Below are 14,702 nucleotides of genomic sequence, written 5' to 3' on the forward strand. Positions count from 1 at the left end.
GTGCTCAAACTTCTCCTCATTTCCACCCCCCTCCAAACCTCCTGCTTTCAGAAAACTGAGGCAATTCTAGGGACACAGCCAATTGCACTTTTTTTTGTTGTTTGTTTTAGAAATCATAATCTAAGTTTGGAAGGTATGTAAAGCTTAAAAATAAAGAACTCTGACAGTACTTTTTTAAAAAGGTGAATAATATTCATTGTAACTAACTCAAGATCCAGCGCAGGCTTGGAACCATAACAAGTTTATATTAAATTAATCTCCCCTCAAGGGAACAATTATTTAACCAGATTTTTTTTTTTTTAAGAAAAAAGAGTAGCTGATCTTTAAACTTTTTTTTTTTCTTCCCCACCTGCTTTTCTTAGTCCCTTCAATGAACCGGAAATGACTGCACTGATTGTATTTAAAAGGCTGCCCCTTCTTCAACTCACCCAAGCCAGAAGAACTGAATCCCCACCGCCGAAATGAAATGCCTACTGTTTGCTGCCAGGGTGGCGGTGGTTGTCTAAAAACGCCCGGGGTTGTTTATGTATCCCCTTTGAAGGCCAAGGTTTTTAAAGGGAGCTCAAAGCTAGGGCAAGATCAGGGGTGAAAAGTGAACGGGGACCTCTCGAGCTGCTCGGCTGAAGTTACCCGGTCCACACCGCCCCCTCCTCAAACAGCAAAGCGGGCGGATTAGACGGCCGTCTCACGCCAGACAGCCTTGCCTCCTTCCGCTGCCGGGGCTTAGGCTCGGTGAGCCGGCGTTCAGGAGGGTACCAGGCAAGGAAAGAGCGTTCGCTACTTGCGGCTTCTGGCAGGAGCAGCCTAGAAGCTCGAAGAAACTCTTCAGAAAACTTTTGCAAACTTAACTACTCCCGCCGTGGACTCTGAACCTGCTAATCCCTACAGGGCTGTTAAAGAGGGGGGTGGAAGTGGGAAGCCTTGACAGTTTTCCCCGTCAGTTTATTTACATTGACCCGAAGGTATAAAAGTATCTCTGTTTTATTTCCTGACGTCTCCCTCAGAATGGTTTGGGTGTCAAGCCAGAGGTGGGGAGAGAAGCACGGAAGCCGACAGGCAGGCTCGCCCCTGCTGGGTTATAACTTCGCCTACTTTGGATCAAAGCTAAGGACCCCTGCCGGGGAGAGGGCCAGCCGGCCCTCAGTGGACGTCTTTGGGGGCATCCTGATTTTTTTCGGCCATCCTTGCAGGCCGCCGCGGCCGGCCAAGGAGGGCCCCCCGAGGGTCGCCACGGCAACGCAGCATCCCCAGTCTCCCGAGCGCAGGGGGATGGACCACAGGCCTCAGCGCCGGCCCCTTTCTAGAAGCCGGCCCCGCCTGCCTGGCCGCTGCCCTCCTCGATCTCCCCGGCCTCGACCGGCCTCTGCCTGTCCTCCCTCCACCCGCTCCGGGCCGAGTACCTTGAAAGCGATGGGCAGGGTCTTGTTGCAGCGCCAGTGCGTGGGCAGCACCGAGCACAGGAAGTTGGGGCTGTCGGTGCGCACCAGCTCGCCCGGGTGGTCGGCCAGCACCTCCACCATGCTGCGGTCGCCGCTCCTCAGCTTGCCGGCCAGGGCGGCGCCGGCGTCCGGGGCGCCCAGCGGCAGCGCCTCGCTCATCTTGCCCGGGCTCAGCGCGGTGGAAGGCGGCGTGAAGCGGCGGCTCGTGCTGGCATCTACGGGGATACGCATCACAACAAGCCGATTGAGTTAGGACCCTGCAAACAGCTCCTACGAGACGGCGACAGGGGCGCGGATCTTCAGCAAGCGGCTCCCGGGAGACCAACATACAAGTTCAGGGAGCTTTATTGCTGTGGGGCGGCTGGGGAAGGGGGCAGACTAAGTTACCAACAGTCCAGGAGGGGGGAAATTCTAGTTTTGCCGACCGGCCTCGGACCCCACGCAGGACGCCTAGCAACCGACCGCTCAGTGCTTTCAAAAGTGGGAGACCAGAATCCAAAGTCAAGTGCCAAGGGAGACTATCTTCTTCTGAGTCTTGCTTTGAGAGTTTTAAGTTGTCTTTGCCTGTTACCACAGTTCCCAGAGGGAAAATTCCCATACACTTCCTAAAATATTTGTGCGGAGAGCAAAAGGACCAGCAAACACATAATTTGCAAGTTCCAGTAGTTAATTGCCTGTCAGATTTTTCCCAGGTGAGTTTTGACTAAAGTCCAACACAACAGAAAATGCACGAAGAGTGTCTTCCAAATACGGCGCCACTTTTTCTCATGCAAAACTGGCTTCGGTCCTCAAAAGCAAGAGCTGAGACTTCCAAAGGTCCTGCTTCTAATGTATGTGCACACATATATATAAATATATACATATGCTCTACTTCACAACATATTTACAATACAATCTGTAGAGAATTTAAACACAACAGAAATCCATTAATGTTCGCTGCAGGTTGTTGTTTTTTTTTTTTTTTTTCTTTTTAAGGAGCCTTGAAACTCAGCTTCAGTAGTGGGAGAAGGGCTGGGCGAGAAGTACTTGTCATGTTCTCAATAAATTCTGGCAAAATGCTCAGTTCAGAAGATTCAGCTTTTCAAAGAAAAGCTAATCTTAAAAAAAAAAAAAAAAAAAAGTCCAAGTCAATGACACCTAGAGTTCAGCTCTCCACATCTGAGAACTCGGGTTTGGGGATGTTGGTTAAGTTTGCGGCTGGTCCTGCGGTTTGGTGGGAGGTGAACAGCAGCCGAGTCACACGCACGCAGGCACGCACTCTTCGGAAGCCAGCCGCTGTCTGCATCGACTGCGGTGAGTCAGCCCCGACTTGGGCAGTAGCGAGACGATCTTCCTCCAACGTCGCCCCAGCGTCGGCCGGTTAACTACTCAGACGCGCCAATACCCACGATCACAGCGTAACCGCAGCAGGTGGAGCGGCCCGTGTGAGGAGGCTCCGCAGCGCAGATCGAAACAGACGGGGCGGCTCGAGTTACACGAGCACGCACACACTGCCACGCTCACGCAACTTCACTACTCGCCTCGAAGCACAGCGCACTTTCTCCAGCAGTTGTCAAAGGAAACAACCGGGGAAGAGTTCACACCCAGGAAAGAAGTTGAACCATCCAGCCAAGAAACCAGTTCATTCAAAAGTAAGAAAGAAAAAAAAAAAAAAAAAAAAAAATCGAAGCTCCGACGCGGGTCAAGGAGAAGCAGCAAAGACTGACTTTCTTCAGGCGTCCCCAGGAGCCCCGGGAAGAGGTGCCTGCCGTCGCAGGGCCGGGCAGCGTGGTGCCCTGGCTGGGTCAGGCCGCGGGGCGCCCGTCCTGCCTGCGCCCGCTGGCTCTATGAATGAGAGTGCCTGGAAATGAACGTGCTTTTACTGTAAGCCCGGCCCGAGGAATTCCATTCCCTCAGCTCGTTTGCATAGGGGCGGCCGCTGGCCAATCACAGGCCTTTCCGGTATCAGCCAGGGCGCGGCTCGCGGACGCGGGCTCCTGGAATTGGCCCGCGCGCCCCCGCTGCCGCCGCGCGCTACTGTACGCAGCCGGGGTGGAGAGTCCGCCGCCGCCGCCGCCACCCGGCGCTCCCCGCGCATCCGCATCCACGCACACACACGAACACACGCACACGCTCCCACGCTCGCCCCAGGCCCCGCCCCGGGCGGACCGCGGCCCTGCGGCTTTGCACGCACGCGGGGTTGTGTGGCCGCCTGCTTTGGGGCTGCGGTGAACGGCGTCGCCAGGGGCGGCCGCGGTCCAGGGATCGAGGAGGTGGAGAAGAGGAGGCCTGCCGGCCTGGGGAGAACTCGGGCAGCTGGCTGAGCCCCGAGAGGCCCGGGACCGGAGACCTGCCGGAGGGAGGCGCCCCGCGAGCCATGGAGATGAATCGGCCGCCGCGAGGCTCCGGAGACCGGGGCCGGATCGGCCGGGCGACCTCAGGCTCTGAGCGGCCGCCCGCGGCCAAGCCTCTGCTTTCCCGGCGTGGATGGGATTCGGCCGCGAGGGGGCCGGAGGGCCGAGGGCCCGGCCGGGGAGCCGTTCAGCGCGCCCACACGGCCCCGTTGGCAGCTGCGGCGAAGTGGCGCTGATTCATTTAATGAGGCCAGACGGTTGTCGGTCTCCACAACATGGTTTTTGTGTTTTTAGTTTTCTCTCTTGGTTTGTTTTAATTGGTGTTTTTTCGCCGCGGCTGGGCTGCGGATTAATTACGCAGCGCGCCTTAGGTTGATTGAGTTTAGCAGCGAGCAAAGGAGTTTCGTAGTTAGAAAAGACCCCAAAGAACAAGCGACTGGAAAGAAAGTTGAAAGCATCCGCTCGGCTCGCTCCCCATCCTCGGAGCGTCGGCGCCCTCGCTAGGCCCAGGTCGCCCGCGCCCCACACCCACCTCCGGCTCCCCGGAAACGGCCCCGGCTCCGCTCCCTGCCCGCGCGCGCGAGCCGCCGCGGGTGTTAAACCCACCCCGGCTTTGCGCGCTGGCGGGAACTTCCCCCGCTCCAGCCCCCGCGGCGCCGCGGGCATTTTCGCGGAGCTTAGAGGGGCCACGCCCCCGCCCGGCCGCGGGAGTCCCCCTCTCCGCGCGGAGCCCACCCGCTCCCTCCCTCGGGGAACGGCGCGCGCTCACTCCCCCCCGTCGACTCCCCGGGTGGGGGTCTCTGGCCCTCCCCCCGTGGGTCCCCTCCCTGCTGCCGGTCCGGACTCTCCTCGGGCTCTGGCGCTGTGGCTTGCCGGAGGCAGGGGCCGTGGCGGGCCAGCCGCGGAGACAGTTCCGGGCGCCCAGGCATTTTCCCTCGCCCCAGGCCCAAAGAGGCCGGGAGGTGCTGCGGGCCGCGGGCTCGGGGCGGACGCCAGGGGGCAGCAGCCGCCCTCGCTCGCCGCCCCGGGCGCCCAGTGGCCGTGCAGCGCGCCGGGGAACGCCCCCGACGGCGCGGGGCTCTGCCGCCGCCACCCGGCGCTCCCCGCGCATCCGCATCCACGCACACACACGAACACACGCACACGCTCCCACGCTCGCCCCAGGCCCCGCCCCGGGCGGACCGCGGCCCTGCGGCTTTGCACGCACGCGGGGTTGTGTGGCCGCCTGCTTTGGGGCTGCGGTGAACGGCGTCGCCAGGGGCGGCCGCGGTCCAGGGATCGAGGAGGTGGAGAAGAGGAGGCCTGCCGGCCTGGGGAGAACTCGGGCAGCTGGCTGAGCCCCGAGAGGCCCGGGACCGGAGACCTGCCGGAGGGAGGCGCCCCGCGAGCCATGGAGATGAATCGGCCGCCGCGAGGCTCCGGAGACCGGGGCCGGATCGGCCGGGCGACCTCAGGCTCTGAGCGGCCGCCCGCGGCCAAGCCTCTGCTTTCCCGGCGTGGATGGGATTCGGCCGCGAGGGGGCCGGAGGGCCGAGGGCCCGGCCGGGGAGCCGTTCAGCGCGCCCACACGGCCCCGTTGGCAGCTGCGGCGAAGTGGCGCTGATTCATTTAATGAGGCCAGACGGTTGTCGGTCTCCACAACATGGTTTTTGTGTTTTTAGTTTTCTCTCTTGGTTTGTTTTAATTGGTGTTTTTTCGCCGCGGCTGGGCTGCGGATTAATTACGCAGCGCGCCTTAGGTTGATTGAGTTTAGCAGCGAGCAAAGGAGTTTCGTAGTTAGAAAAGACCCCAAAGAACAAGCGACTGGAAAGAAAGTTGAAAGCATCCGCTCGGCTCGCTCCCCATCCTCGGAGCGTCGGCGCCCTCGCTAGGCCCAGGTCGCCCGCGCCCCACACCCACCTCCGGCTCCCCGGAAACGGCCCCGGCTCCGCTCCCTGCCCGCGCGCGCGAGCCGCCGCGGGTGTTAAACCCACCCCGGCTTTGCGCGCTGGCGGGAACTTCCCCCGCTCCAGCCCCCGCGGCGCCGCGGGCATTTTCGCGGAGCTTAGAGGGGCCACGCCCCCGCCCGGCCGCGGGAGTCCCCCTCTCCGCGCGGAGCCCACCCGCTCCCTCCCTCGGGGAACGGCGCGCGCTCACTCCCCCCCGTCGACTCCCCGGGTGGGGGTCTCTGGCCCTCCCCCCGTGGGTCCCCTCCCTGCTGCCGGTCCGGACTCTCCTCGGGCTCTGGCGCTGTGGCTTGCCGGAGGCAGGGGCCGTGGCGGGCCAGCCGCGGAGACAGTTCCGGGCGCCCAGGCATTTTCCCTCGCCCCAGGCCCAAAGAGGCCGGGAGGTGCTGCGGGCCGCGGGCTCGGGGCGGACGCCAGGGGGCAGCAGCCGCCCTCGCTCGCCGCCCCGGGCGCCCAGTGGCCGTGCAGCGCGCCGGGGAACGCCCCCGACGGCGCGGGGCTCTGCCGGCCTTCTCGCGGCCTTTGGGTCTCCTGTACGAACTTCAGTTGGGGAAGAAACGACAGGAAATGACGGCCCAAGCCAGCCTACGCGGCATTCCGACCCCCCCCCCCCCCCCCATACCGGCAGCGCAGCTGGCGGCCAGGGAATCCTCGGGCAGGGGTCCCGGCTGTCCCGGCCGGCGCGCGTCAGGGCCTCTTCTCGAAACCCCTTTGCCCGGACCCCGCTGTCGGCCGGTCCCAGGCCGTCGGTGCTGCAGGCGTCCCGGGCGCCCTCCATCCTGCCCGGCTTCTCCCCACGTGGGCCGGTCCCCTCGCGCCCCTCGCTCCGGAAAACCCGGGACGTTCGGGAGCTCCCAGGACCCAGCTGCATTTTGTTTTCATGGGTCTGGGGTCTCAGAAAACGCCTTTGTATTTTTCTGTAAAAGTAATTTTGAAGAAGCCGCATTTCAGGTGTAAAGACCCCAAACGTCCTCTCTCCACCTGGGCCGAGCGATTCCAAATACTGCGCAGTCCCAAACCTCCCTGCCTGCCGCCCCTCCTGCCCGGGGCCACAGTCGCTCTGCGTCCGGGCTCGACGCTGCCCGCTCTAGAGGCGAGTTCGGGCGGAGTGAAATCTTTCTGCTTCAGCTCGAGTGCATTTCCCTAAGAGCCGATCAAGCGCTCCTGGGGGCCGCCTCCAAGTGCATCCCCGTAGACCCCCACGGACGGGGGCTGGGACTCTGGGGATGTAGCGGTCTGGGGTAAGCCGCCGCTCGGAAAGGTCAGAGAAGGCTCCTCTGGGGCTGCGACCGTTTGCCTGAAACCCTAAACCCTGCGAGGGGCTGCGGGGCGCACCCCGCGCTGCGGTCTCCCGGGCGGGGATCAAGTTCCCTTAGTAAGGTACAGCGATAGATGCACCAGGTTTAGCCTTTCAAGGGCAGCGCCGTGGGCGCTGCTCAGCTCAGAGTCTCAACCAGTAAATCCCGAGTTCGAACGCAGACACGGAAGCTTTTGCTGACTTATTCTGAATCGGGCCGCCGGGCGTTTGGGGTTCCCCAGACTTTGCGCAGGTTATAACTGCGTTGCGCGGTGCACGCTTGTAAACCAGAAACAAACAACACTGCCCCTCCTTATCGAGGGACTAAAATGAATGGAAAGCAGACAGCATGGGGCTCAACCAAAGGGTACCCGGAACCCCTTAGTCCGAAGGGCTTTTTCCATAGCTTATGAAGTTGAGTAACGTCATGTACGAAATGAAGACTTCAGTTCCACCAGGAGCTCTCATTTAAGGGGCGATATAGAATTTCCCTTCCCCTGCCTCTCTTAAGAGAAAAGGAAAGGAAACATTACAGTATACACTCCTAGTGTTCCCCTGGAATAATACTAAAATCTACTTTTGTCATAATACGATACAAAAAATATAACGAAGTAGTATGTTGGGCGGATGCTATGTGACAGATTCTTCCAAATTTGCTGCATGGGGGAAATTTCAAAAAGGCTCATCAACTGATTGAATGAAATGTAAGTTTTCACAGTGAATTTAAAAAGCAGTATTTGGTTAGTTGGAAGAAAAAAAACAGTTTCACCGGAAAACAACAGCTTATTGACATTTTTTTCTACAACTTTAGGTAAATATATAACTATGGGGGGGGTCTCAGAAAATATCTAAATATTTTACATTTTTTGCTCTTTCAAAACCCTCTCAAAAATAAATAAGACTCAACCATTCTCTTAAAATCCCCTTCTGTCATATGGTATTTCTAAAATTACATTTCTAAAAATGTAATATTTCTAAAAGAATTATTTCTGTTTTCAGTGACTATTTTAATGAAAATAAAAATACAGAGAATGTATTTTGCTAGTGGTTCTGGACCAAACTGCTTCGGTTTCTACTAATGTCACAGGGAGGGAGAACAATTTTGTTGAAAACTAACATACATGTTAATGTATGTACAATACACACTGTCCAGTTTTCAACATTGGAATTTAATTAAACATCCCGTCCCCCCAGTGGATTTGAGATTATTTCACTTTTGAAGTCTAATAACTTTGCGGACAAGATCCCTTAGTTCTTCCACTGTGTCCTTCCTCTATGTGATGACTTCCATGGGATCCTGCGGTTGATATGTGACTATTTCACTAACTTTGTAAATCAATTTACAACTCACAAGCAGCAAACTGAGAAGAAAATTTTTAAATCTTTTAAAAAATTATGGATGCTTAGTAAACATTTTACTCTCATAAAAATTTTGCATTAGCACTGCTATAGCAAAAGTAATAAACTAGGTAATAACACATAGAAGCCAAGCTCTATTTTTTTTTATTTTTAGAGAGTCATATAGAGTCATTGAATAATAAACAGCAGAATGCACCTGTGGTAAACGCTGTAGAACCGAGGGTATCTTTTAAGGTTTCATTGGAACATTTTATATGTTTGACATTTACAATATAGAAAACAGCTTTTAAGTATTTTTGAATCAGCAAAAAAAGTTTTGATTATTTGTTCAATTTATATCGTGAGTTATGTATAGCAATACATGGATAAAATGTCATATATATGCATATATGAATGTGCATATTTTGTTAAAAATATAATTTGGACTCTAACATACCGTGAATGTCTCTAGATGGATTCATTCCATGTACACATTCTGAAAAAGTAGAAAGTGGGAAAATAAAAATAATTGTGTGAATATACTGACAGCAAACACCAAATTTACCAAAGTTGATTAATTTAACTGTAATTGGAATCAGTGCCAGTGTAAAAACTAAATCCCCCCTCTCATTTTTTTTGGTAGCTTGTTGCCTCTCACACTTTGTTAGCACTGGAGATTTTTACTGCATATTGTCCAGCTTTGGCTCAAAAATAACTTAAAACAGTAAATCATTATATAAAAAATGAACTGTTACCTCTGCATATGATTTTCATGTACCTTTGACCAATGTTTTCCATTGCTAGATAATACTGAATCTTTATCTTTCATAGGATCACCTCTTTCAAGCTCTGTATGTGATGCAAATGTGATTATTTAATGAACATTAAAAATCCATTTGGAGAATGTAGGGATGGATCCCAATTCATAGTGAAATTAAAACCAAACCCTAACTTAATACAAAAACATTTAAAAATCTGTAACATGCTAGCCTAATGCAAGAAGAAAAAAATATGAATAGTTTTCAAGGTGATAAACATAAACAATTTGGAATACACCTTCTAAAATAAACAAACTAGTAGATAAATGTTATGATCCTTTACTTCCAATGATAGGACATTTTATAAATATTCCCTCTTTGCTTGATTTCCTTTCCCTTTGCTAGGAGGGCAGATTATTTATATGGAAAGTCTTCATTCTTAAAGTAACAGATGATATCAATCATTTTTGAAAATATTTGTCATATGATAATTTCCATATATGAATCACTGTATACCTCTGCATGTACAGTTACAGGTAAAGTCACAGGTAGATCCATTAAGCAAAGCCATATGAAGCTATTTCTCGTTCCCTTGAATATCTATGTATAATGTTCTGAATGTGAAATTATTCCATCAGCCTTGTATATTGATAATGGTCAGCACTGAATGATTAATGTGGAGAAAATAGCATTTTTCAAAGCCTTAGGATTTGAGCATTTCAAATACTGCAGACCTAAAGCTTTCAACTCCACTGCCCAATATTAGTATAACATAGCTTAAATAAAACCTTTAAAACTAAGAAAGGAGGTAATTATTTCAGATTTCTGGATGCTGTTTGAATAGGCAGGAGAACAAGATTTTCAGCTCCTTAGTCTTATATTTTTGCTAAAGCAAAAAGGGCAACTAAAATGATAAGGGGTTCTGAAGGACTGCCCTATGATAAAAAAATTAAAGGAATTCAGTATGTGTAGTCTTAAAGGAGCATCCTTAAAACACACACACATACACGCACACAAGAGTGTGGTTTACAAGTACATAAAGTGACTCCGTAAAGATTTTTTAAAAACAGAGCAGGGAAAGAATTATTTGCACTAATAATGAATGATAAAGGCAAAAAATAACAAATGTACCCGGAAGTTCGTAAGTTTAGTTTTAATAGGCATGGGGGTTGGGGGAAAGCCACAACAGTAAGATTGACCAGGCAGCCGAGTTTATACTAAAGAGACCCAACAAAACTAACCACCCTGGAAATTCTCTCTTGAGACCCCGAGGAGCCTTTCCATGTCTGAGCCTGAGAAATATGAGAAGCAGAGTGGAAAGGCAAGTGTTTTGTCTACACACCTAATATTTCAGTGATTCTGAGAGAAGAGCCAAGATTTTTTTTCTAAACCTAAAAACAAAGGCAGAAGTGAGTGGATTTTGAAAGGTGTGCATGCGGTCTGTTGAAAGCCTTCTTAGTTTGCCCTGTGTCAGTAGCTTTGAGGACACACCATTCAGCTGGGGGAGGGGCGGTGGGAGGGAAGAGAGAAGGGATGGGTGTCTGTACATGAAGTCACACCAGTAAAGATTTGTAACGATTTGCCCAAGGAGTTGTTAAAGGTGCTAGAACCTGAACTGTAAGTGAGGGGAGCTCTTGGATGTTCATGACAGTGAGAGCTGACTCCGGCGAGCGTATCCTTCCACTCCCTCCATTGGATGCTGCTGTATGCCAGGCCATGGCCAAAATGCTTTCGGATACCTCGTCCAGTTTATTCCTTGCAACAATGCCATTACCACCCCATGTTACAGACCAGGAACCTTACACTTGGAGAGTTTAGGAAACCTGCCCAAAGTTGCTTCACGCTTGATCTCTGTGTACACACACACACACACACACACTCGCATCCCCGCATATGAGTCTACACACATGATGAGCTGTTTCTTTTAGACCACAACTATGTATTTTTATCGGTGTCCTTTGTAGCCTTCTGAAAAATTAACTCTGATCTCATCTTTCACTTTTATCCCCCGGTCTCAAGGTCTCCATCAGAAACTAGCCCTGAAATTCTTTACCCTGCAAAATCTCAAATATTTAGGAGTCATATCCTGAGGTTATTTCTGGCCATCTACAAAATTTGAGGAGCAGGTCAAGGTCCCTTTGGCCAACAAGTGAGAGCAATGGAGTGTCAGACTGCTGATGGACACGTGTGTAGGGTCCAGGGAGCTGATGGGAGGAGGCACAGGGGTTGGCACCACCTGGTGGGCTCTGGGAAGACTTCTTTCCTGGTTAGAGATGATATTTGATTTGACCCTTGGAGGTCGTGTAGATTTTCACCAGGTGCTTGGGAGGGTGGGAGGAAGGGCTTGGGGTGGGGAGTGGGGAGAGAAGCCTTTCCAGGCAGAAGGATGAGCCTGAGGAGGGCGTGGACGAAGTTATGTCACAGACCCGCAGCACAGTTGGAGCATAGGCTGGGGATCAGGTTGGGGAGGGGCAGCTCGTAAATGACGCGACGCTGGCAGACGTGAACGCAGGTCAGAGGCAGCTTACACAGCCTAAAGAAACCTGAACTTCAACATGAGGGCAATGGGTTCTATCAGAGCCTTGAAGTCTGGGAAATAACGTAACGAATACATATTTTAGGAAAATAAATCTGTCGGAGGTGGATAGGTGAATTAGAGGGGGGTAGAGAAGGAGCAGGAAAGCTACAGCCTTGCCAGGCAAGGACTCATGAGCATTAAGGTGGAAACAATGGAGACAGAAAAGGGGGGACTGAGGTGAGGGAGGGAGAGGGGTCTTCCCCCATTTCCGGCCCATGTGCCATTAGTAGCAGTCAAGACCAGAGAGGATGGGTTTGGGGGTAGACATCAGGAATCAGCTTAGAATGGACAGAACAAGATTATAGGTGCTGGTGGAAAAAACAGGAGGAGCGGGTATTGTGTAAGCTGCTAAGTTTGTGATCATTTGCACACCTAGCATGCCTTCCCCTCCTCTTATTGTTTTAGGGAGACGCTGCCTGTGTGCTTATAAATCTCTGTTTCTGGGGTTCAGTGGCAGGAAGCCACACACCTAAGTCACTGTTCTCCAAAAGTCCTGTCAGTGATGAAGCTGATAGTTTGGTCTCTGTCTGCTCGACGTTGCCTGTCTCACAGTTGCTTCTGGATCATTGGGGAGCGAGGGTGTCTTTTATTGGCCCTCCTCAAGGCAACTCTCTAACTGTGTCACTCTCTTCTGATTCACCCTCACCCCACACAAACACATAACCACTAGAGTTTGGATACCTTACCAGTGAGGCTCCCTCCCCTTCAAATACTAGACAGTACTGGGTAAACAAGGTATAGCCCAAGCCCCTGGGAATCTGGTTAAGTGCAGATTCTGATTCAGCAGGTTTGGGGAGGGGCCTGAGGCGCTGCATTCCCAGCAAGCTTCCTTTGATGCCACTGCAGCTGGTTCAAGGACCCCACTCAGAGTTGGCAAGGCCAACTGCTCAGTACCCAGCAAACACTGTGCCTAGCACACACCGGACTGCAGTCTCTGAAAGGTTTCTGTGGCTTCCCTGGTGGCGCAGTGGTTAAGAATCCACCTGCCAGTGCGGGGGACACGGGTTCGAGCCCTGGTCCGGGAAGATCCTACATGCCGCGGAGCAACTAAGCCCGTGCGCCACAACTACTGAAGCCCACACACCTAGAGCCCGCGCTCCACAACAAGAGAAGACATCGCAGTGAGAAGCCCGTGCACCACAACGAAGAGTAGCCCCCGCTCGCCGCAACTAGAGAAAGCCTGCGCGCAGCTACGAAGACCCAACTCAGCCAAAAATAAATAACTTTATTTAAAAATTTTAAAAAAATTAAAAAAAAAGGTTTTTGTAAACAACATCGCAAATTGACATGAAATCTATCTCTGATCGGATTTTTAAAACTAATGGGATGGACTGAATGTTTGCATCTCTCCCCCAGCCAAACTCATACGTTGAAGCCCTAAACCCTAATGTGATGGTATTAGGAGGTGAGGCCTCTAGGAGGTCATTGGGTTTAAATGAGGTCATGTGAGTGGGGTTCTCATGGGATTAGTGCCCTTGTAAGAAGAGACTGGAGCCCTTCTCTCTCTTTCTCTCTGTCTTGTGAGCACACAGCAAGAAGGCAGCCAACTACAAGCCGGGAAGAGGGCTCTCATGAGACCCCAACCATGCTGGCATCCTGATCACAGACTTCCAGTTGCCAGAACTATGAGAAATAAATTTCTGTTGCGTAAGCCACCCAGTCTGTGGTATTTTGTTATAGCAGCCCTGAGTTGACCAAGACAACCATGATAATAGAAGCTCCCTTTTATCAGTGCGTCAGACCTCACACTAATGACATTACATGCATTATTCCACTTAACCCGCTAGCAGCAAACAGTCCATAGTTATTGCCCTCACTTTACAGATGAAGAAGCTGAGATTCAGTAATTGGCCCAATCTGAACCCATGCGATTTGCCCCTGGAGTGCCAGTCATAGCCAGCAAGCTAAACCACCTTGCAAGATTCATATCATTATGCTATTATCAAATTTCTTTACTAGTTCTTGACAAGTTGCCTTTAAACCATGTGGGCATTCTTTCTTATTTTGAGCAGCACTGTCCACTAGAAATGTAATATGAGCCATATATGTAATTTAAAATGTTCTAATAACCACATTAAAAAAGTAAAGAGAAATAGGTGAGATTAATTTTAATAATATATTTTATTTAACTTAGTATAGCCAAAACATTTTCATTCCAACATGTAATCAATATAAAAATTGTTCATAAGATATTTTACACTCTTTTTCTTTTTTTAGTAAGTTTTCAAATTCCTGTGTGTATTTTACACTCACAGTGCATCTCAGTTCGGTCTAGCCACGTTTCAGGTCCCCAGATGTCACCATGGCTAGTGGCTACTCCGTTAGGCAGTGCAGTTCAAGGGCAACCACTCAAAGCACGCTTCCCCCTGAAGAGCAGTTTTGCTGCTGTTCTCCTGGCGCTCAAGTGAGCCTCGTTTTTAACCTGCTATTAGCAAAGGCCATTAAGTAATTCATCTTCCTTGACTCATTTTCCCTCTGAGCTGCCCTGAAGCAAAGTTATTACAGCATCACTTGATTGGCTTGTAGTCATAAGGAGACACACACACGTGAAAACAGCTGGATTGCAAAGGCCTACTGACCACTGTCGTTGCCACTAAAGCATTTTCACAGCCACGGATAAGCTACAAGTCCACCTCATGCAGTGTTCATTTCCATTTAATGTTTACCAGCTGCCGATGCCACAGCCCATACGATATGCTTTGGTTTCTTTGACTCTGAAAGAATACTACCAAAGTATCTCTTGACCCTTCCTTTTCCAATACACTTGTTTTTCTATGAAATTCATATAGGCAACACGGATTAGAGCAAGAGGTTTTACTTTTACTAGCTCATGACTTCAAAATGATTGCAAAGTGATTGAGTGATATTCTCAAACAGCAATTCCTATAAACAGGTTTATTTTGAAATACAGCATATAGATTTTTCAAACAAAAAAGCCACTCAATATGTCAATTTGCTAGCAATCTTCCAGTTTAAAAAATGAGTTCGAATCAAAGGTGAGGTATCTCCTGGC

At 51.3% G+C, this 14,702-nt stretch overlaps 1 protein-coding gene across 4 annotated transcripts in view; it reads right to left on the reverse strand.

Annotated features, from left to right (window-relative positions):
* Nucleotides 1–14,702, reverse strand: part of RUNX1 (RUNX family transcription factor 1) — a 246,861-nt gene that overhangs the window by 90,103 nt on the left and 142,056 nt on the right. For 3 of the 4 annotated variants that reach the window (XM_028492634.2, XM_028492633.2, XM_007127982.4), the window contains exon 3: nt 1,401–1,654. In XM_028492634.2, the coding sequence (XP_028348435.1) occupies nt 1,401–1,654 (254 nt within the window). Of the gene's footprint in view, nt 1–1,400; nt 1,655–8,810; nt 8,851–14,702 lie in introns of those variants that run through there. The other variant, XM_055086400.1, reaches the window with a different exon arrangement.

Source organism: Physeter macrocephalus, chromosome 8 (genome assembly GCF_002837175.3).
Source record: "Physeter macrocephalus isolate SW-GA chromosome 8, ASM283717v5, whole genome shotgun sequence".
Lineage (NCBI taxonomy): Eukaryota > Metazoa > Chordata > Mammalia > Artiodactyla > Physeteridae > Physeter > Physeter macrocephalus.